The sequence below is a fragment of the Pseudopodoces humilis genome, chromosome 1, assembly GCF_049639895.1.
Source record: "Pseudopodoces humilis isolate 2021_Gansu_Grassland_sample_001 chromosome 1, ASM4963989v1, whole genome shotgun sequence".
Lineage (NCBI taxonomy): Eukaryota > Metazoa > Chordata > Aves > Passeriformes > Paridae > Pseudopodoces > Pseudopodoces humilis.
The window spans coordinates 81958733-81979871 of record NC_142200.1 but is presented as its reverse complement, the minus strand read 5'-3'; the positions used below and the strand labels follow the sequence as shown (position 1 = coordinate 81979871).

Genomic DNA, 21139 nt, shown 5'->3' with positions numbered 1-21139 from the left:
CCTGTAATTCACTAATGTAAAAACATATGCTCAATTCTGATATTAATATAGTGCAGTGGATAGCTATAATTACTTCAACAGAACAAGGAATGATATCAGCCAATATGTACTGTAAGTCAGGCAAGATATTTATTTTGTCAGCAGTTGGAATATGTAGCTGCTCATGTTTGTTACTATTTCACATTCATCATTACATTTATTTGCTTACTTACAAACTGGTATGAAGTGCTACTGTTCTTTCCAGCCAAATAAATTACAAATTACAGACATCATAAACATTATACAGAAATATGAATTCCACATGAATGGGACGCAGAATGAGGTGGGGGGTGGAGGGGGGAGGCAGAAGGAGGTGCTCACTGTTAAAGATTTAAACCAAATTCTGCTGTGAAGGAGGATCTGAAGGCTTGGAAATCTGTGCTGCCTGTTGTGTACGCAGTAACACATCCATCCATTCGGTTTAATATTTGCCAGGGAAATCACAAAGCCCTCTCAGGCTACAGCAGCATATAATCTCCTTGAATGTTTTCCTGAGCTCCTGACTCCGGAATGCATAGATAAGTGGATCGATGATGGAATTGCACATGATGAGGATGAGGTAGAAGTTGAAGTGGGACATGAAGCACACACAGTAAGGGTTGTAGGGGCAGGAGATGTAGAAAATCAGGTGTAGGAAAAATGGAGCCCAGCACACAACAAAAACTCCAATGAGGATGGTGAGAGTGATGGCCCCTTTCATGTTGGCCCCTTGGCGAACAGGGCCAGTCCCTGGAAGAACAGCAATCTTTTTTATGTGCATACGAGCCATCATAAACATGTGGACATAGAGGGATGCCATGAGAATGAGCATAGTGAAGAACATGCTGATTAGGCAGATGATGACAACACTGCTGTCAGAGTAAATGATGAACAAAATGCCTGAGACTGTGCAAGCAGCCCAGATGCATGTGATGATAATCCCTACACGCTTCACTGTCATGATGTTATGATACTGGAGGGCGTAAAAGATGGTAAAGTACCTGTCCACTGCTATTGAGAGAAGACTGCAAATTGATGCAAGCAAGGAACTGCAAATGACTGAGTCGATGACATTGTCAATGTTTATGGTAAAGCTCTGTGCATCTGTGTCAGTGTTGTTTAGCAGCGTGATGACAATGGTTTCTGATCCATTAGATACACTCACTAGCATGTCAGCCACTGCCAAGCTACAGATGAAGAAGTACATGGGCGAATGGAGGTTCTTGTTCTTGGCTATCGCCACAATGACCAAGACATTCTCCAGCAAGCTGATGATGCCCAGAGTCACAAACACTTCAGGGGATACAAAGAGTTGCTCGTAGCAGCCTCCTGAGGAGTGGCCCTTTGCGTTGGGCTCGCTGGCTCCTCCATGCAGTCTGTAGCTGTGGTTCCGGAAATGGAGAGGTTGGAGTGTCCCACGATGCTGGGTGAAATTCATCTTAAGGAGATCCCTTTTGGCTTCCTGCTTTTAAAACTCCTGTTCCTTTTGCATTCCTTTGAAAACCTTCTTTGGCTTTTCAGCTTGGAAAAAAAGAGAAAAATAAGCTAGGACTGAGGCAGGCAGCTGTTCAGAACACTTTGACTAATGTAAAAAAATAAGATTTCAGACTCAGAAGAACTGGTTTACACCCTTACAGACACAGTTTCGGATCATCATCACATTTACCTTGGTGATCTATGTCACGGAGTCCCAACAGTCTCTATGTTTGCATCAGATTCTCCCATATGGTCAGTTCCTGTTTAGCTCACTGGGATGCTGCGAGGCTTTTTTGGTGCTTTCCATTAAAGAGACGCGATCATAAAATGCCCAAGTGACTGCTGCGGAGCAGGAACTATTTTCAAACTGCAAGCACCCAGTCTCGCTGTCAGGCAGTGCATGCTGGCTGCCGTGTGTGGAAGGGAAAAATATTCAGGGCATTCTCCGCCTCTGCTTTTTCTTTCCAGCCAATGGGACTCAGGAGCCGCAGAAAGTGGAGGGGCTGCTGATTCTGAGCCTCTGTGAAACACGGCACAGCGGGTTCAGATGCAGCACAAGTTACCAGGAGCTACAGGAAGGCAGAGATTTGCTTCTCTTCTTTAGCTTCGCAGAATAATATTTTGATACTGAATTTCAAATAGCAAAACTTTTAGAACAGTACTAGCAATCTTACAGAATTCTTGCTGCAATAGTGATAGATTTTATTTTTCAGATTCTGATTTACTCTTGCTCCTTCTGTGGCACAAACTTGTTCTGCCTCGTATGTGTGGCAAAATAAGAACAGGGAAAAGAAGCAAAAAAATACATATATTTCCTCTTGGTTCTCTCTGCCAGGTCCCCTTTGCCTTGCTACTATTCTATGCCTTAGCTGTCCATTTCCAAGGTGTGTTGCAAGGTTGCATTATACTCTCTAGTAAGATTCTTATAATTTTTAAGATTTGGAGGCAAGATACGGACCAAAACCAACATGACCCAAAGTCACAAATGGCTTAATAAACTGTCGTAAATAAAGTATTTTTTTCCAGGTAATAGACTTCTTAATAATCTTATTATTGAGAAAAAAATATAATGGAGTTCATTGCAGAAGCCCTGTCACTGTCAAGAATTAAGATACTGGGCAGAAAAAGAAAATTCAGTATTTAGAACAAATCAGCAGGAGACAAAGTTGGAACATTTGTAGGTAAAGTAAGAAATAGAGCTCATACTATGGCAATGACTCAAAAGCATCAAGAAAATCTCCTAAAAGTCCATATGGCCCAGGAGCCCTAGGAGCACAGGGATATCCCTGGCCTTGCTGGCCATGAGCTAAAAGTCAGCTTGTGTGCAGTCTGTCAGGAAAAGCCCTTGAGAATAAGGAAGAAAAGAATGCCGAAGTAACATGAAGAGACAGGACAAAAGTTGTTTTGCTGCTACTTCTTCAAGCATTGCAACTGAGGATTGAAAAACAAGTATGCTGAAAAAAGTCTATAACACAAATGGAATTTAAAGGCCGTAGGAAAGTTAGTCATTGCACCTGGCAATAATGTTTACAAGGAAACTGTTTGAAAGAACATTTCCAGCTGACTACCAGGAAGGCTCTGGGAGGATCTGTGTCTGATACAAAAGACTATTTCCTATAACATCTCAAAATGTTTTCATCTTCTGTGCACTACCTGGTTTAAAGTCAGAGGGCTAATAAAGAGGTACAGGATGACAGAATGCATGTAGTAGACTTATCTGTATTTAACATATCAGCATCAGGATGAATTGTGATTTTACTTTCATATTTCGATTTGCTGTAGACCTATGGTTATGAAGACCTATATTGGAAGAAAAGCCTCACTCAATTTTTTCTGGCCCCTACTTCAGATAGATTGCTTCATAAAGCTGAAACATAAACCACCAAGACAAACAATATAATTTGTGGCACAGGAAATCCCACATTTATCAGTTTAGAATACACCATTTACCAGCAGCATGCTTGAAATTAAATAGTTTGCTGCTGAAAGGGTGAGATTTGCTTTCCTGTCAAGACATAATGCAAGCCAGAATTCAAAAAGATTTATCTAGTTACTGATCCTCAGGCTACTATACAGTATTCACTATCTCCTGTCACAGACAGGACACGCACACCCAACCCTTAAAGAACAGAACTACAGAAAAATTATACAAAGCCTCATGTGGGAGAACAGCATCCCCCCCAGATAACCTGTCTTTTCTACACCTGCATCCAGAAATGTGTAATCTTCAATTTATCCCAGGGGAGAAGCCATTCAACAACACTCTTTCATGAACCTCTCCATGCTGGAAGTGCCCACAACACAGGGATTTCTCCCTTCACCTACTTAGGTGGACCTAGATCAGGTAAGCCTGGCAAGAATAAAGAGAAGCTTCCTCCAGGGAGGACTGCCCCATTTGTTCCAATTATCTGTCTGTCTATTCCCCTCCTGGCTCCTCCCTTTTTCTGCACATCCCCATTTATCTTTTTATTTGCTCTCTTCACCCAGATGCTATCCAGATGATGATGCTTCATCTTTGATTTTTCACTGAATGTGTCATAAAAATGTAAAATTGGTTATGACAATGGAAAGAAAAGCCCACAGCCATCACTCCACTACAAATTTCTGCTTATGCTCTGCATTCTTGGGGCACAATTGTTTTGGTGCTCACCACTCATATTTGTGGGATGAAGTTTCATGACTGGAAGCAGCAGACTTAAGGTAACTTAACAACTTAGTTGAAGCACTGAAGAGGTGATGTACCATCAGCCTGCTCTAACTAAAAGGTAAAACATGCTGTATGAGCACTTCTTTAAAATGAGAGAAGATGTATATATGTCTAACTACTTCCATGGTAAAGGATGGATGCATGTCTCAGGCTGCCATTTAATAAGAAGTAAACCATATAATGCTAAAATTGTTCAAAGTATCCTAGCTGTCTCATGCCTGAAGACACGTTAGTATTTCAATTATCTATTTCAAAGATGATAGGAGTACTGTATAACCGATATTGCCTAAATTATTTCTTAAATTTTAAAAACTAAAGCTGAGACAATATTTCTTTTAAAAGTGGTGGCTTGCAAGCTTTTCAGCACCATGGGAAACCAGCCATGGTTGCAGAAAACTAGAAACTTATAACAGTGATATACTAATATGAACTCCAGCTCTTAAGAGAAATAAACCATCAACAAAGATTTGAGCAAAGCCTCCCCTTTAAATATAATTCCCTCATGTTCTATGCTCTGTTTACAGATATTCTTTGACATCCACCTTCCAGACAGGGTTACAGTCATCTCCACCTCACAATGTTTTTGAGAGATGAATTATCCTCTGGCAGTTGAATTTGAAAGTCAGTAAAAAGCATTCACTGAAATCAATGAGCAATCCCAAAAGTGATACAAGTAGACAGGCAGAGACATGAGCAGGCTGTACAGGTCCACTGTGGGAGAAAAAGAAAGGTGGAGGGAGTTTGCCCAGGCCCTTTCTTGCTCAAATGCACAGTGTGGGAGATCGCTTTGAATCCCATGACCACGTTACTCCAGCACAGAGGTAATATTTAGCACGTCAGCATCTGTAAGTGAAAATAGAAGGGTGGCTGTTGGTAGCTGGGTGGAAGGAGGAACCAAAAGAATCAGATTATTAACACTTAATCAGTCCCTTGATGTTGTGTGAGCATACTGGTATTGTGCAAAGGGTGATGCTGCATCTGCACGCACAAGCGTAATTCATGGATGAGTTTGATTGCATGTGCTCAGATCCAGTTTTTCTCTGCATTCAAAATCTCAAGTCTGTAACTACAGTAAAAAATGTAGTATATTTTAGCATGCTGGTTTTTAATTTTTATTTTTTTTTTTTTAAAAAAAGAGCCAGGCAATTAAACTTTGGAAGCTTCTATGAGGTTTTAGTCTGCATCATCTCTCTATGTGACAGCAGCGGCAAATTCCATCTAATGCTCAAAATGCTCACCAAAAATGATTAAAATAATGCATATACTTCTACCTCCTATCCACAGATGTCTTTGGAAGCACTTCTTTGATTCTTTCTAGTTCACTAAATTAGACTTTGAGCATTATGGAGACATTGTTTGCTCATGTTTTTGGACCAGTAGTTTTCTTTTGGTTTCACAACATCCCTCTGGATCAAATCTCTGTTCTTTGGTCTCCACCATTCACCCCTTCAGCTTACTACAACCTGCAAATCTCTGGGTGAGGCATTCTGTATTGACATCCCTGTTAGTGATAGTGATATAAAAAATCATTCCCAAATTCTATTGTTTCCCAGTTGTCAGGATTTTGATCCTAACTTTTGGGACCATATGCAAATAAAAATACTGGTCAGTGGGAAACTGGTCTAATACATTTTCACCTAGCATTTTATTTTAGGGCACTGATAGCCTCATAATCTTACTCTTTTAAAGTGAAAGTAAGTTTTAACTCAAGGGACTACAGTGTCAAGAGCACGAGTCTTGGTAGCTTGCCTCTTTTCTTCATGTCTGCTAGTTACAAGAATAGGAGAACAGTTTAGTCAGTCTGGAGACTGAAAGCACATAAATGTTAATTTTTCTGGCAAATTATACATTTTCACTTACTTGAAAATGCTGTAAATGTGCAGAAGGGGAATGTTTTTCACTTAAATGGCATGTGAAGTACAGAGGCTTTAAACACCAAGCTGTTTAAATCTGATCTCTTTGCTATTTTGTGATCAATACTGTGATCATGGATATTATTAATTTGAAATCAATGCAGCAATCACCATTCTTGTGGTTCTTTCTCCTTCATCCCATCTCTCACAAATAATCAATTTTCTTTTCCTTGCTTGTAGATTTAGGTGCTTGTCTGTTGAGACTCATCTGAAGCCCTTTGTCCAAGTTACTCTACAATCTCCTTGGTGTTGATGTCCCTCTCCAAACATCTCTCAAAAAAAATACAGCAACATCTGGGTTTAAGTACAAAATAAATATTGCCATCAATACAGATCAACAAACCAAAAAACAATAACATTGATTTATTTTTTTAATAAATAAGCCATTATTTAAATGATTTATGATTTTTAAAAATAAGCTGTTAACCTGGTCTTTTCCTTTGCTCATGACCTTTGAACATAAATATAGCAGAAATAATGCTTCTAACATCTACACATGCTTCTTCACTCCCTCTATGCACCTGACAGGGCTGTTTTCAGCACTACCATTCTTTGTCTCTCTTTAGATCATGAGGTAATTTTATATTATGATGTTTAAAAAGATCTTCACTTTTCTAGTTTATCATCTTCATTTTCTGTCATAATGGTATTCGATTTTTATCTGTGTGAGAAATGCAGTAACATTTTATTCTAGTCAAAAAACAATATAGTCAGTCCAGCTGTCTAACCATGAAATATGGTATGCCTCATTATAGTTGAATGAGAAGTAGAGAGCCACAGCAGAAAACTTGACACATCATCATCTAAAGAAAGCCCAGGATTGTGCTGTGAGAAAAAAGCAGCTGTTTTGTGTGCTGTCAAATCACTCCAAGTCAGTTTCTCAGAAAAGTCCTCTGAGTGGAGTTATAACCAAAAGTTAGTGTGAGATGGAAAGCTACTAACTGGCTTGAGTCTTTTCTTGCAGTTCAGTCACCTCTGAGTGTGATTGTTGTTATTCCAATGGAAAAAGTCAGACATTACCATTTCATCATTTCTTCAGTAGCTTTTACTGAAGGAAGATTTGTGTACTTAGTGGACACTGTTAAAGGTGCATAATTTGTGTCTGAAGGGGCTTACATACATGCATACACACTGTTATCAAAAATCAGATTATTTTAACCCTTCCTGAATGTTCTGCACAAAATCTTGTGTGTGTATATATATATATATATATGCACAGTGGATTTTCACAGTTTCCATTCATTTTGGTAGCTCCTCTAAGCACTCTGTTTCTTAGCAGAGATATTGGAGCAGTCTTGGACAGACTCCACAGAGAGAGTGCTTATGCTACTTGTGAATTGTTTTCCTCCATATGAGTTCTTTGAAGCAACTAGAGTCATAATCTAGTATAAGACATAAAGCAGATGCACCAGCTGATGTGACAAGTGAGTGAGTCAGCCAGCAGCAGTGTCAGGATAAGACTAGATGAAAGGACAACCCTGAGAGTAATTCCCTGAGGTAAGTGCATCGTCACTGACACACAATTCAGAATTGTCATTGTTTTCTCTCAGAACTGGCCACAAAAGGGGAAAGTACAAAATGTCTAGACTTCTGAAGTGCTGCAGTGTGTCTATGATTTCTTGATCTGATTTCTTGATAACCTCTTTACAACAATCATCAGCACATGGTGAGAAAAATACCCCTTTCATCTTGCGACAACTGTTGTTCCTCCTTTGAAGATGTCTGGTACTTTAAAAAGTCTGAGTTACAAGATTATATTGATAATGAAGCTGACCCACTGGAAAGCAGAAATATTTTCTTTTCAAAGCTCTTGCAGAAAAGTCTTCTAAAACTCAAGAGCATGAACCAATTCCTGTTTTTGAATAGCAGAGACGATCTGAGTCATTACTGAGAACTTTTAGCCCTCTCTGAAGAGTTATTTTTCATAAACTCAGTAGAGTCTCCTTTCTTTGCTTTTCAGGAGAAAGCATGCCCTATAAATAATTTTCTTCCATACTCATGGCGTACAGATTTTATGGCTTCCTGTGATAGAGGCTGATGATGATGATTTCTGCTGTAACAGACTCTCATGAAAATGAAAGGTTGAATGTATATATGACAGCAGTGCAACAAATTAAATTAAATTAATAGAGTAATATACAGGGTAATAAATAAATTAAATAGAGTAGCTTGTGTCTTTATGGTGTTCAAAACTCCACACTCTATGGTTGTTGGAAAAAAGAACAGAGGGGAGAGAAGGTAGCTGTGCTAGAAGAGTAACACTTGTATCACCTTGATGGCTGAGAAATCAAACTGGACTAGGAGATGCTTTTACTTCAACAGACAAGATGGGACCGGTGGCAGTCTAAATCCCAAAAGTGAGTTAAAGATTGATAAGGCTCAGAAGCAATCTACAGAATGATGGGTGAAGATATATCACCTTTGAGAAGTGACCAAGAAAAGCCCCAGAGTTCTCAAGCTGGACTGAAATTCTTTAATGTGTTAGTAATATTTTATCTTTGTACAGTAAAGAGATTTTGTTGAAGCTAACTGTTTAATTGAGAGACTAGAGGGTTGTTTGAAGCCTTTGAGAGTTAAACAGGGAAAAACAAAGTGTCAAAGGATCCTCATGTCATATGTCAGATTCTTTTCAGTGAGAAAGGGAGTCTCTGTAGCTGTGTAAACTAGGATGTTAAATGGCCAGTTTGGGTAGACTCATTCAGTTAGTCCCCTGCTCCAGACTGAATCTTACTGTGGCACGATGTGAGCAACAGAGATGAGATTTCTTCCTCAAGAATGAGGTAGAGAATTGTAAACATGGGGTGCAAGGGAAACAAAGACAATTTAAATGCATGTTGCATTTCCCTTCCAGTAAAGGAAAACAGAAAACAAAGCTAAAATCCCTCCAAGGACTTTTAGGCTGGACAACCATATATCAATATGCCAGCAGGTGACACCTTAGGATACTTGAATAGCTGCAGATAACTAACAAAAATTATTAAAAGAAAAAAAAAAAAACAAAAACATGAAAATGGTAAAAAATTAATCAGGTAAAGAAAATCACAGAAAATTAAGAAACTTGTAAAAAATGCCCAAGCAACCAGAAGGATTTTTCATCACCCTGGAAAGCTTTTATTAGCTCATTTAAAATTTACATGGCAGATAACTACATGTTGGGAAGAGCTGACCAGTTCAGATTTCTTTCTGAGAAGGGCAACAATTTCCAGCAATTATTGCTGATAGTATTCAAGAGAACTTCTTTAGCAAGTTATTTTAAGAACAAACCCTACAGTGTTTTTTTCTGATTGTCTTCAAACTCAGATACAAAAAGTATAATCAAATCATATAGTGTGTTTTCCTAAAAAATTCTACTTCATCCTCCTTTCTTTAATAAATGAAATTCAGAGCTTCTTTCAAAGACATCAAAAAAGCATCTTTTTTCTCTGCCTTTGAGGAGATTTTCTTTATAATTTTAGAAAGCAGTTGTTGAGACAGAAGGAGAATAGTAAAACAGAGGAGTGAACCAGCTTATTTGTGCTAATAAATCTGTATGATTTATCCCATGCTTAGTGACAGACTAATTCAATTATGCCACATCATGGCCAGAAATATAAAGAATGAAGCAGTTGCAACACTGCCTTAAACAAAGCCGTAGTTTCCTCATGACAACTTCTCAGCAAAATGTAGTATCTCTGTTTACTTCAGATTATAGTGAGACATTCTTATAACTGGTAGAGCAGCTGAGATCCCCTGTGAAACCCACAAAGGTTCTGAGAAGCAATGAAAAACAGACCTAACTTCAGCTGAGAAGCCACTGATGGAAAGAGCACAACCTTCCCCATCAAGTTTTCTGAGTGTAGATGTATGTGTGACTTTCATCTCTTGGGAAGTGCCAGCACTGCTAAGTCCTGAAAGATTTTTATTTAAAAATAGCTCTTATAAGCATCTCTCTGTATGGTTAGCTAGAAGCATGAAAAGGATTTTCTGCAACACAGTATAACAAGCTCCTCGTGAGGTTTATCACCTTTTTTCCTACCTCTCCTAGCAGAAAATCCACACAAATGATAATTAGCAAGGTCACTAAAATTCAAGCAAGTGATTTTCTTTAAAATCACTCTGAGACAAAAGAGAGTAGTTTTCTGTCTCAGAGTCGTGGAAGACATGTAATTGCACTTCAATTCATTTACAGGAGAGAAAAGAGAAACAAGGATGAAGTATTACAGGTCTGTTTTAACTATAAGATATGGCAATGTGCTCCCACTGCTTGCTGTATGACAGTGCCTAAGTACTTTGTATTAAGCAAGCAAGCAATTTAAAGGTCAGTGATGTTTTATTTCAGGTGAATTCTCTCACATAAAATATATATTATTTTCTTTACATCTTGCATTGTGCCCCCAGAGACAGTTTTCCATACATACTGACATAGAATTAATGAAAATAGCAAGTTGAAACCTTTCTAATGCTTTTAGAAAGTCAGTGGCATGAAGGAAAGCTTGTTTAAAGGTATGTGATTTCTAAAGAAAATCTTCTGTTAACATTTGCAGATCGAGTATCTGCAGAATTAGCGGTTCATCCCTCCTATTCACAGGATTTCATCTCAAGTGTTTTATATATTTATTTGAAGGAATCAAATGATCATGGAACCCCACTGTCATAGACACCAGGAAAAATACAATCTAGTCCTCAAAGTACAATTGTCATCTCAGAGTGGATTGAGTATTGTATGGGAAAGCAATCTTTTCCTGGCCTCTACAATCTTGACCTAAATGACAAATCTATACTGCACCCAGTCTCACAAAATAATCAATGTGGTGCAGTTTTCACTATTCCTATTAATTCAGAGCATTTTCTGGGACTAGAGACCAACTTCAATCAAAATTTTAAAAGGCAAGCCATTTAAGGAAAAGGTCAAACTTCATGAGAGGCTCAGCTCTATAGTTTTTTATTGGCTGCATCACGTGACATTTTCTACCCTACACAGTTTCCAAGCCAACTCTGCAGGGGTCAGTGGCAGATACAATTAACAAGCTACACTTTGGAACAAGTTTCCTGAAAAAAACTACTACTTTTATAATGCTACAAAACACTCATGAATATTCTTGGGGGTTTTATTCTTTTATGCTTTCTAGACTGAGGGGTCTCCCCTCTTCAGTGCTTGTATGTGGTAAGTTTCTTATCTTCAGCCTGGGTTATTGTTCATATTACTTCTCTGAATTCAGACAATAAATACCCTTTACCTTTTCGTGTCTGCATTCCATGCATTTGCTGTTTTGAAATTAATTTAAAGTGGTGGTCAGACTTAGTACCTTATGGCTGGATAGAGACTTCAGCATTTCTTACTCTCCCATTGCTATATTCCTGCAAGAAAGAGTTGTGCATTCTCCTCTTAAGTTATTTCATGCACAGTGGGAATCATAACTTTGTTTAATTCTGAGTTTCCCAATCAGGCTGAGACATTTTCTAGAACTTATTACATTTACTTTTAAACCTTCATTTGAATCATATCCTTTTCTGAAATACAAATTCAGTTCCCTAAGCTCTTTTCAGGGTCATGGAAGCTTAATCTAAAAAAATGTAAAGGAAAAAAAATACCACAAAAGTTTATTCTTTTACTTTATTCTCAAAAGTGACGCTCTGAAACTTTTTAATGATATCATTTTTGGAAATGCAGTGTCTTCTGCTGAATATATTGCTAAAACAATATATGATGAATACATGGGAAATGTATGAACCTTTTGTTATTTCTCAGTTGTGGGAGATCTTCTGAAATCAATGGAAAAAATTTGCTAATTCATTAAATACCTCTCTATCTGTTATAGTTATCCCAAGTCTGTTTTTGTTATCCATCATTCATTTAGGCTAGGACATACAAAACAAAGACTGAGTAAACTCTGAAATGTATGCGTCTATTCAATTTACCAAATAACTGAGAAACCAGTAACCCATCCTTAGTGACAATGACTATAATTATTCCCTTTTTTACGAAATCATCAATTTACAGTGAACAGGACTAACTTTTGCCAGATATACCATTGTACTCTTTAAAGCAACAGGGAATAAATTAACTGAAATTATATGCCCTAAGAAATTGTTCTACTTTATGTAAATACTGTGTGGATGATGGCTTGGGAGGAATACACAAATTCAACTAATGTGCAAATTAATCCCGTCAAAAATTATCTTTGCATAAAGCTGCAATTCTGCACATGAAATAGAAGTTTTTACTTGTATGAAGTTCAGCTTCAGTTTAAGAGTTTTCTTAACTTGTTCTTGAACTGATTTAATACAATTTTTTATAAGCTCTTTGCCACAGATAAAGTGGGAGCTTCAAAGTTTATTAGAGGATCCCTCCCATGGAGTTGTGAGGTGCAGAAAGGACCTTCTTGCTTTCCAAGCTCCTTCTCAGAGAGGAGCCTGGGGGGGAAGCTGGATCCAGTCTTAGGCACCGTCTTTGTCAACAGCTTAAGTAACTTTGTCCCATGGGATTAAAGATGGCAAATCAAATATATTTATATAAAATGAATTATTTATCACGAAAAATAAAGTATCTTAACCAGAATTATTTTCTACCCAGTATAAAAGCTAAAACTACTAGTAGTGTGTAATACAATATAGTGCACCATAAAAAACCAAATACATTAAAGCAATTATATTAAAGCTAGCAAAAAGGAACAATTATTGAATAGAGATCAATGTAACTCACCACACCAAAGCTTGTGGGCAGATTTCTGTCACTTGATCTTGAGGCATGTCGTTGGGAGGCATCCCAGCTTCAAGAGAGGGAACATCATACTCACACTCCAAGAAGGAATATGTCTGAGGAACCTAAAGTTTGAAAGTGGGCTGGACTTCGATAGTGTAAAGTGACTGACTGGAGTCATATGTCCCCAGGTCAGCTTGGCAGCTTATGTGCCAAACCTTTGCCTCACTATCAGGATGTTAACTTGGGGCTGATGAGCCAGATTGATTTTAGCAAAATTTAACTCCAAAAGCAGCACATGGCAGCCCCCTCTCAGCTCATCACTGATGGCCCACAAAGCAGGGCATTGTTGGAATTGTTTGTCACTGTTCCAAGGGCAAAGAGTCCTGCTACATTCTCCTACTGCAAATGCAGATAACACAGAAAAGTATATTAAATTATTCAGGATGGATTAATATAATTTCATAAAATATTTTTTTGACTGAAAAGTCCTACCTCAAATTGGTGAAAACTATATGTGAAACTAAAGAAGTATCATTAGTTAACCCAGTCAAAAATATTTTGGAGCAAAAAAATACTTTAAAATATGTTTTCCTTTCCCACTTTAAAATTTTCAGAGTAAAATTTAGCAAATTTTATCATAAAAGAATAAATTTAATAAAAAACAAAACAAACACTCTGTTTCTTTTTCTTCTTTGCAGTTCTTTGGCAAATCCCAGCTCTTTTTCCTAATGCTCTGAAATTGTGGTTCAGCCAAAACAGCCACAAAATCCTCATAATTAGTCACTCTATTACTTTGAGCTGATCAGGAAAAGTAGTATAATATACCTGTGTGTTAATATTTCTTTGAATTGCATGTCTGAGTCTGTAAACTTAGTGTATAAAATATACATTTGGGGGCATTAGCAGATATTTCTGAAGTCAGACATATCAGCTAACCCAGGCATCACCTCTTAAAGAAGGGAAAGTGATCTGCTGTGGTTGTGCTTCACTAGGCAGTGGCAGGAGACCCATCAACCAGGACATGCTGTCTGCAACAGCAACTAAAGCAAAACTCTGCATGTTAAGCAATAGAAAGACACCATTTTTTTTCTTGCTGGCTGTACACTCACATGCTGAATGCACTGAACGCTCTCTTTTCCTCTTCTAAAGTACATGAATTCTAAAGACAGGCAGAGTAGCTGGTTATGACTCAGAAAATACGGTTTAAAATAATGCGTTGGTCTGTCTCAAAATTAATTCCTAATCAAAATATGCAGTTGGGTTTTGTTCAGTTATTTCTCTGCTAAGTGCCACCACAGACAAACACATGCACCTATTCCAGGAACGGATGTAGAGTACAGGGGTGGGAGGAAAGGAGAAAGTGAAATTCACTACAGAATCACAGAATCCTCTAAGTTGGAAGGGCCCAAACAATCGTTGAGTCCAGCTCTTAAGTGAATGGCCCATACAGGGATCACACTCACCACCTTGATGTAATCAACACCATGCACCAACTGAGCAAACAAGCTCCCAGCTACCACAGTGAGAATAATTTCAGATAGATGAGCGCTGCAGTTACTGTCAGAGCATGTGTTGCACTGGGGAGTACAAAGGAATTCCTGTACCTGGGCGCATCTCCCACAGTGCTCGTGGCCGGTCCTGGAGGAGGAGCAGGGCACACCTGCAGCTGTGGCTTAGCTGCCATCGCATAACCACGCACTGGGATGTGCCCTGCGTGATCCCACCGGGATCCCACCAACCTGTGAAGCTACATCAGTTTCAGAGAGGCTCGAGAGGATCAGCCCCTCTGCCAGGGGTACCCCGGTGTTACAGTGCCCGTCCTGGGGAGCTGCTGCACCCTGTCCCAGCCATTAGTGATGCCCTGGGGCTCCTCAGAGAGGAGATTAGGAGAAGGCCCTTGTAGGGCCTTGCCCAGTGCTCCTCCTCACCCTGTCCACATCTTGTCAGTCACTGTGGCATGAGCTTCAGGCTCCTGGTAGGTCCTTGTGCTGCCCTGAGATTTTCATGTTTTAGGAAACCCTCCTGTGCACTGTGCTGGAGCGCTTGTGTGTGGTTTGTGCTGCCACCGGAGCTGCTCTGCTCTGCCACACTGCGAGTGTGCTGAGATCTAGAGCTGGAGTTATCCTACTGTTCTTCTGCAATACTCCTCCTCCTCGTACAAAATGATCTCTCTCATCAGCTTATAATCCTTTCTTCCTGGTTGCCTTCCTGCTAGAAGCAAGGCAAGAAGCAAGGGTTTTTTTTGTGTCTTCCTCCTCTGTGGGAATAAACTTAAACTACTTCCTTAATTGCAATGTTTACACCCTAACTAGACGATGACATGGAGGCCAACAGAATTTTCCAAGCTGAAGCAAAAGGAATTTAATTCAAATCCCCCTGAAAAAAAAAATTAAAAAAACATCAGCATCTACTGAGCTACTAGAAGAGGACTGAAAAGCAAATAGTAACAAGTGACTATTCTTGGCCCGTTTTCACTAAAAATGTGTAATGGCAAACTACCTTTGACCACTTCCTAATCAAGTTTCTTCAATCATCACCATTTTTTTCTTCTGCTGCACTCACCTGAAAAAGGGTATGTCTTAATACTGGGTTATTCAAATAGCTGTTCTAGACATTTTCCTGAAAGTCAAGACAAGAAGAATTTAATGAGAAAATTTTCAAGTTAGTATTCAGTGAAGCTTCTAAAATTAAAAGATTGCAAGGTTTGCTGATCATTAAAATATTTGTTTTAGTAAGCTGAAGATTTTTGACGCTGTAAAATCTCTACATAACCTGTTCAGGTTAATGAATTCTGGATGTGGCAGACAGAAATAAACTGCAGCTGAGATAAACCACTGAACTGATACAATGATACCTAGATTCATAATTTATTGAAATAAAAATGAAACATTGTTTTTCTTTTTTTACACAGAGATGACCAGATGTAATTGGCATGGATGTCAATGACCAAACATAAGTAGTGCTATAGAGCACTAGGATACAGAGCATGCTTAGGGATATTGTTCAACTAAGTAACTCCAGAATAATTGCAGTGTGTATAACTCTTACTCTGGCAGTGTGCAGCACACAAAAAAGCAGGATGATTCTGAACTTCACCTCAACACAGCAAATATAAAACTTTCCATTAGCCAGCTGGCATGTTTATAGGTGATTACTATATAGAAAAAACAATGTAGAGTTTTCTGTGATGGTCAATGAAAGTGGTGCTCATTGCAGCTATTGCCACTGCTGTATTGCCCATGGATGATCTTTGTTCATTGTTCCACCTGGGAAAACCTGTAAGAATGTGAGCACTGTGCAGCAAATGTGAAAATGAAGACAAATTTTCTTGTAGTTGACAATAAGAGCGGTGTAGCATAAGAGCAGACTCTATCTGTCTTTCCAACACCCATGATGGTGTTCACAGCTCAGTTCTTGAGAGAGGGGGGAAAAGAGAATTATTGACAAGTTATGAGTCACTCCTTCAAGGTTCTGTGTATGTTTTGATGCCTTTATATAGGAGATGTTGATGCCCTTCATTGGTTTATTTGAGGTTGGACGCTTCAACCCTGAGTTTACTCCCCTGAGGAGCCATGTAGTAAGAAGGAGCCCTTCAGCATTTTCAGCTCTCTCTATGCACACAAATGTGACAGACAGCCCTCCAGCCACTATTCAGGCAGCTGGCAGTGGTCGACTCTCTATTCTTTTGCATGAATTTTATTCTCCCAGTGATTTTCCTAAATCTTTGCTGCCGTATTACATTCGCCTATTGGGTTTATATGCCTCATTATCTATTCCTCTTTAGTTAATTCAATTTTTCCTTGCAGGTCATGTTTTCTGGACCTCTGGTCATTCTCACTGCCTTTCTCTGGACTTTGTCCAGCTTGTCTGTGTCTCTTTTGAACCATGAGTCAGTAAGGTTAATGGAATTTATATTTACACTATTGCATGACTGATGCTTAGCTCTCTGAGCTTGTTTCGCTAATGCTGTTACACTGTACTTTACTACATTATTCAAAACTATATGAAAAATTTGCCTAAGAATCTTATGTTTAATTTTTGTTTGTTTATATGGTAAATCCTTTCCATAATGTTTAGAAATTATCTACAATGATCACAAAAAATAGCCATTATTAAAAATTAATCAGGAAGGATTTGGATTGTTATTTTTGCAGCTGCAAATTCAGTAGATAGCAGAAATGGTTAATTAATCACTTTTCATGCACCTTCTGTTCAGAATCCAGGGAAACAGAAACATGGTCCTGACTTCTGTGCTTTTCATCCATGTATGCCAAGAGAAACAGAATAATTCTCAACATATTTCCTCAAATGTCTCCTTCCAAGTCCCACAGAGCCAGCAATTGTAGGTCTTTTTCTGCCAAACTGTAGCTGTTGGCCGAGTCCCTGGTAGCAGTAATTTGCATACTATTGAGCTCCACATCCATAATAGGTCAGGAGCTCTCACATGAGAAAAGGTGAAAACCATTTTCCAAAGTCGATTTTACCTTACACAATAAGATTCACATATGCTACGGGTCTGGATGATTCTCACTGAGAATGTAGAGCTCTTCATTTTCTTTGCAAACATTGCTATGTTTCAGAGACTTTCTGTAGCAGAATTGTCCTTTAACTAAAGAAAAAACACAGATATTTTTCTGATTTGAAGCAGGAGTTATAAGCTCTTGTGTAACTATCAATTTTTTAAAGCATGGTGACTCCATTTTTATGTGTGACAACAGCAGGAGAGAATTAATTTTGTAAATTAGTCACTGCTATTTAAAGAAATCAGATGATTGTTTTGTACAATTGAAATTATGTAAAAATATATTATTTTGTCCAGACTTCCTCAAAGGTCCTCTGACACAGTTTTAAAATAGTGTGTTCTTGCTTTTTTCTTATATTCTTCATAGTTTGCAGTTGCTTAAAGTCTATCTACTTGACATGGGAATCTCAACTAAAAGAGGATTAAGCCCAACCAAGAACAATTGCAGAGAGTTTTTTTCTTTTAAGCAGTACTGTTATAGAAGATGGATGGTCATGCACAAAAACAAGTTGCCAAAGAATCTAATGTTTAATTTTTGTTTGTTTGTACGGACAAAATAAAGATCATCTTTACTTTGGAGAGCTTCTTTCCAAACAGACTTGCTAACTGCTTGTGGGTGCTGCTGCTGTTTGCTAAAGCTCAAGAAGTAGTGCCTGATGGAACAGCACAAACGAGGTTTCAGAGCAGCAAGAAGGTACAGTTGGGTCTCCACTGGATGATACAGACCCTCTGCTTCAGATTTTCTTCCTTCTCTGCTCCTGCTATGGATAAGCACCACTTCAAACTACAACTCACCAGCTGGCTGCTCCCCAGCATCATTCTGGTTTTAAAGCTGTTTTTCCCCAGAGATGATGTAGAGGGAAAGAAATAATAAAACGTGCTAGGGACAGCACAGTGCTACATTAGAAAGAGGAAAAAAAGTTTTGCTTCCTGGTAGTCTGCTCTTCCAAGCAACATCTTCTCCCCCTCTGCTGTATCTTCAAAAGAATGGATGCTTTCAATCACCTTGATATAGCATTTGACATTCCCGACACACACTGCCCTATTCTAGATACTATCATGCCAACATTTCCCAGATATAGGCTCAAATAAAGAAAAATTTTAAGCAGGAGGAATGTTAAGTTCTTGCTGCCTTAGTTTTTTTATTAAGTAGGTCTATCTGCAGTTTGATAGGTCCTCTACGACAGGTTTCCCATGCTGGCAAATTGTTTCTTTCCTCTCTCCATCTTCCCTCACAAGGCTGAGTGCAGAATTTCCAGCTGGCCTAACTTCTCAGTTTAATGGCTTTGAATGTTTAAGTAAACCAGAGAAAGATGATATTTTTATATTCCTATTGGTTGACATAAAGCAAAGAGAAATAGATATCCCCCATCCTCTTTGCAGAGTCAGTTTTATAGGACAGCCCAGCTCAAATACCACCAGGAAAATAATACAGGTACTGATTCTCTTCTTCACTATTCATTGTTAACTTTATTTCTTTGTGCTTGCAGTTCCTATAACACATCATGAGGGCTTAATGTTGACCTAAGGAAAAAGCAGAAAAAGAGTCAGATATTCTTCAAAAGGAATTATGCTCATAAATGAGAATATTTACTATCTTAAACATGTGAGACTGAGAGATATCTTCAGTCCCTTCAAGAGAGAAAACATTTTGTGTTCCCATTTGCTTTTTAGCATATTAATAAAGGTATGTCAGGCTATTTTTTCCCTTTAATTCACATTGAGAATTTTCAGAGTGTTTGGAAAATGTGAACTAGGTGCTTTCTGATAGAATTTCAGAAATACTGAGCTCACTCCCATAATAGAAGCAGTTTACTTTGTATCAGTTCTGCCAAGTATAGTGTTACAGATTCAGTTCCTTCTTACTTTTGTTGTGGTTAATTAAAGATTTGTCCAAGTTTTATCCATAGAACCTCAAATTCAGAACATTTCTGGGGTAAGCAGCAAGGTAAGCTGCCCCATCCTTACCTCACACTAATGTGCAAACATGCATAAACACAGGCACATACATGTTGGCAAAGGGATTCAGTGTTTCTTTTGGCTTAATATACTGCTGCAACTCCTTTGACATTTTAGTGGTCAGATGTAGCTGCTGGTACTTGTAAATGGGAGAGGTCATACAAACCTGAAATAACTTTAGGGCAATAGACACAGGCACTGAAGGAGAACCCACCAACCCCTTGGGAAACTCAATTTATTTCATACTGCCCTTGGCAAAGAGAAAGAAAAACTAGAACAAAGAGTCAATAAGATAGATCACTCAAATATTTGTTATGAGTGAATAAAAGAGAAAACCAGCAGGAGGGAAACATTAATATTTTATGTTCACCAGATTCAGTGCCCAGTAACTACTGAAATGAAAACAGCTTGTGTCCCAGTTCCCATCTGAAACATATTGGTTTGGCATCAAAAGAGTCACCAAATTACAAACTGCTATTAGTTTTGTCCCTACATATTCAGTAATTTAAGCCATACCTGCAAATATGCATAAGTATTCTCCGGAGACAACTGGAGCACTAGTGAAGGGTTGTTTTCATTCTGGCTGCATTTTGGTAGCTAGAGATAGAAGCTGTAGCCCACAGCACAAGCTGCAGCACAGAAATATCTGGCTCCCAGTCAGGTTTTCTTCCCTCAAGCTCACATGTGCAAGCAAAGAAAAACCCAATATGGTTTTTTTAGGAATCTATGTAATTTTTTAATTTTTAATTTATGTATTTTTTAAATAATGCATATAATAAATCAATCCACATCTATCCTAGATTTATTATTATTGTTCCCTTAAAGGTCTTCTACCTACATTTATGCAAATATGTGTGTATATATATATACATATATATATATATATTCCTATAGCATGAAAATTTGCAATGCAGCTCTGAGCACCTTGATGGTAAGAGCTCAATGATTTGCAAGAAGCATGAGCCTCATTCCCAGTATCTTCTGCAGTAACACATAATATCACCAGAACAAAAGCAAGCAGAACTAATGAAGGTGTTTCCTATTTGTGAGTGAAGTGTGAGGGAGCTGTTCAGTACAAGGAAGAAAATTGCAATGGGAAGAATTTTCAGGGAGATCTAGGAACTGGTTTCTATCTACTGCATACTTGCAAGGCTTGAAGCCTTTGTAAGGTGCCAAACCAAATTGTGTGGTCTTGCTGACGTTTTCCTTTACTTGAAATGGGTAGGTGCAAGCATAAAACAGAGCATGCACTCACTTTTTTGACATAATGGCTTAATCCATTGCTAATCTATTCAAACTCAATATGTACCTGTTAAAACTTGTAGAACAGCACGCTCCAAAACTTTACATACAGAGAAGCTCTCAAGAAGAAAGCCTAAATTCTTCTTGTGTTCAAGCTTTCTCTCCATGCTGCAGTCTGAAGCCCTGTACTTATATATTTTCTAGTCTTACTGTATAACAACCCCCTGATGCTTCCCGAAGGAACTCTCTGTTTGCAATTTTGGGCACTCCAACATATTGGACTATTTGACATATTGCAACAGATCCTTGGCTTCTATAAATCAGCCAGGTTCCACCAGCATCTCTGGAATTTCTCTGGCACCAATGTTACATAGTTACATGGCTTGGCTTTAGGGTCCTACAAAAAGAAAAATAGAATTGAGAAATAGCTTGTAGCCCTGCAATATCAACCTTTTAAACCTTCCCAATGAAATGTGTAAGTCTTAGGGGTGGCATTCACAGTCCCCAGCTGCTTGTGTTGAGGCAAAGAACGGAGGCAACTCCAGGAATGCATGACATCTATGTCAGGATTGTGAGAACAGCAGTTTTAGAGGTCACACTCATACTTTACTGTGAGTGGG

General features: G+C 38.5%; 1 protein-coding gene across 1 annotated transcript; it reads right to left on the bottom strand.

Moving 5' to 3' along the window:
* Positions 1-460: 460 nt before the first annotated feature.
* MC4R (melanocortin 4 receptor) lies at positions 461-1492 on the bottom strand. Its single transcript, XM_005526473.2, has one exon. The coding sequence runs from the start codon at positions 1454-1456 to the stop codon at positions 461-463; it is 996 nt and encodes a 331-aa protein (XP_005526530.2). The 5' UTR covers positions 1457-1492.
* Positions 1493-21139: the final 19647 nt, after the last annotated feature.

Excerpts from the sequence above, each read along its gene's own strand:
- MC4R (XM_005526473.2), bottom strand. The coding sequence starts at position 1,456 with ATGAATTTCACCCAGCATCGTGGGACACTCCAACCTCTCCATTTCCGG.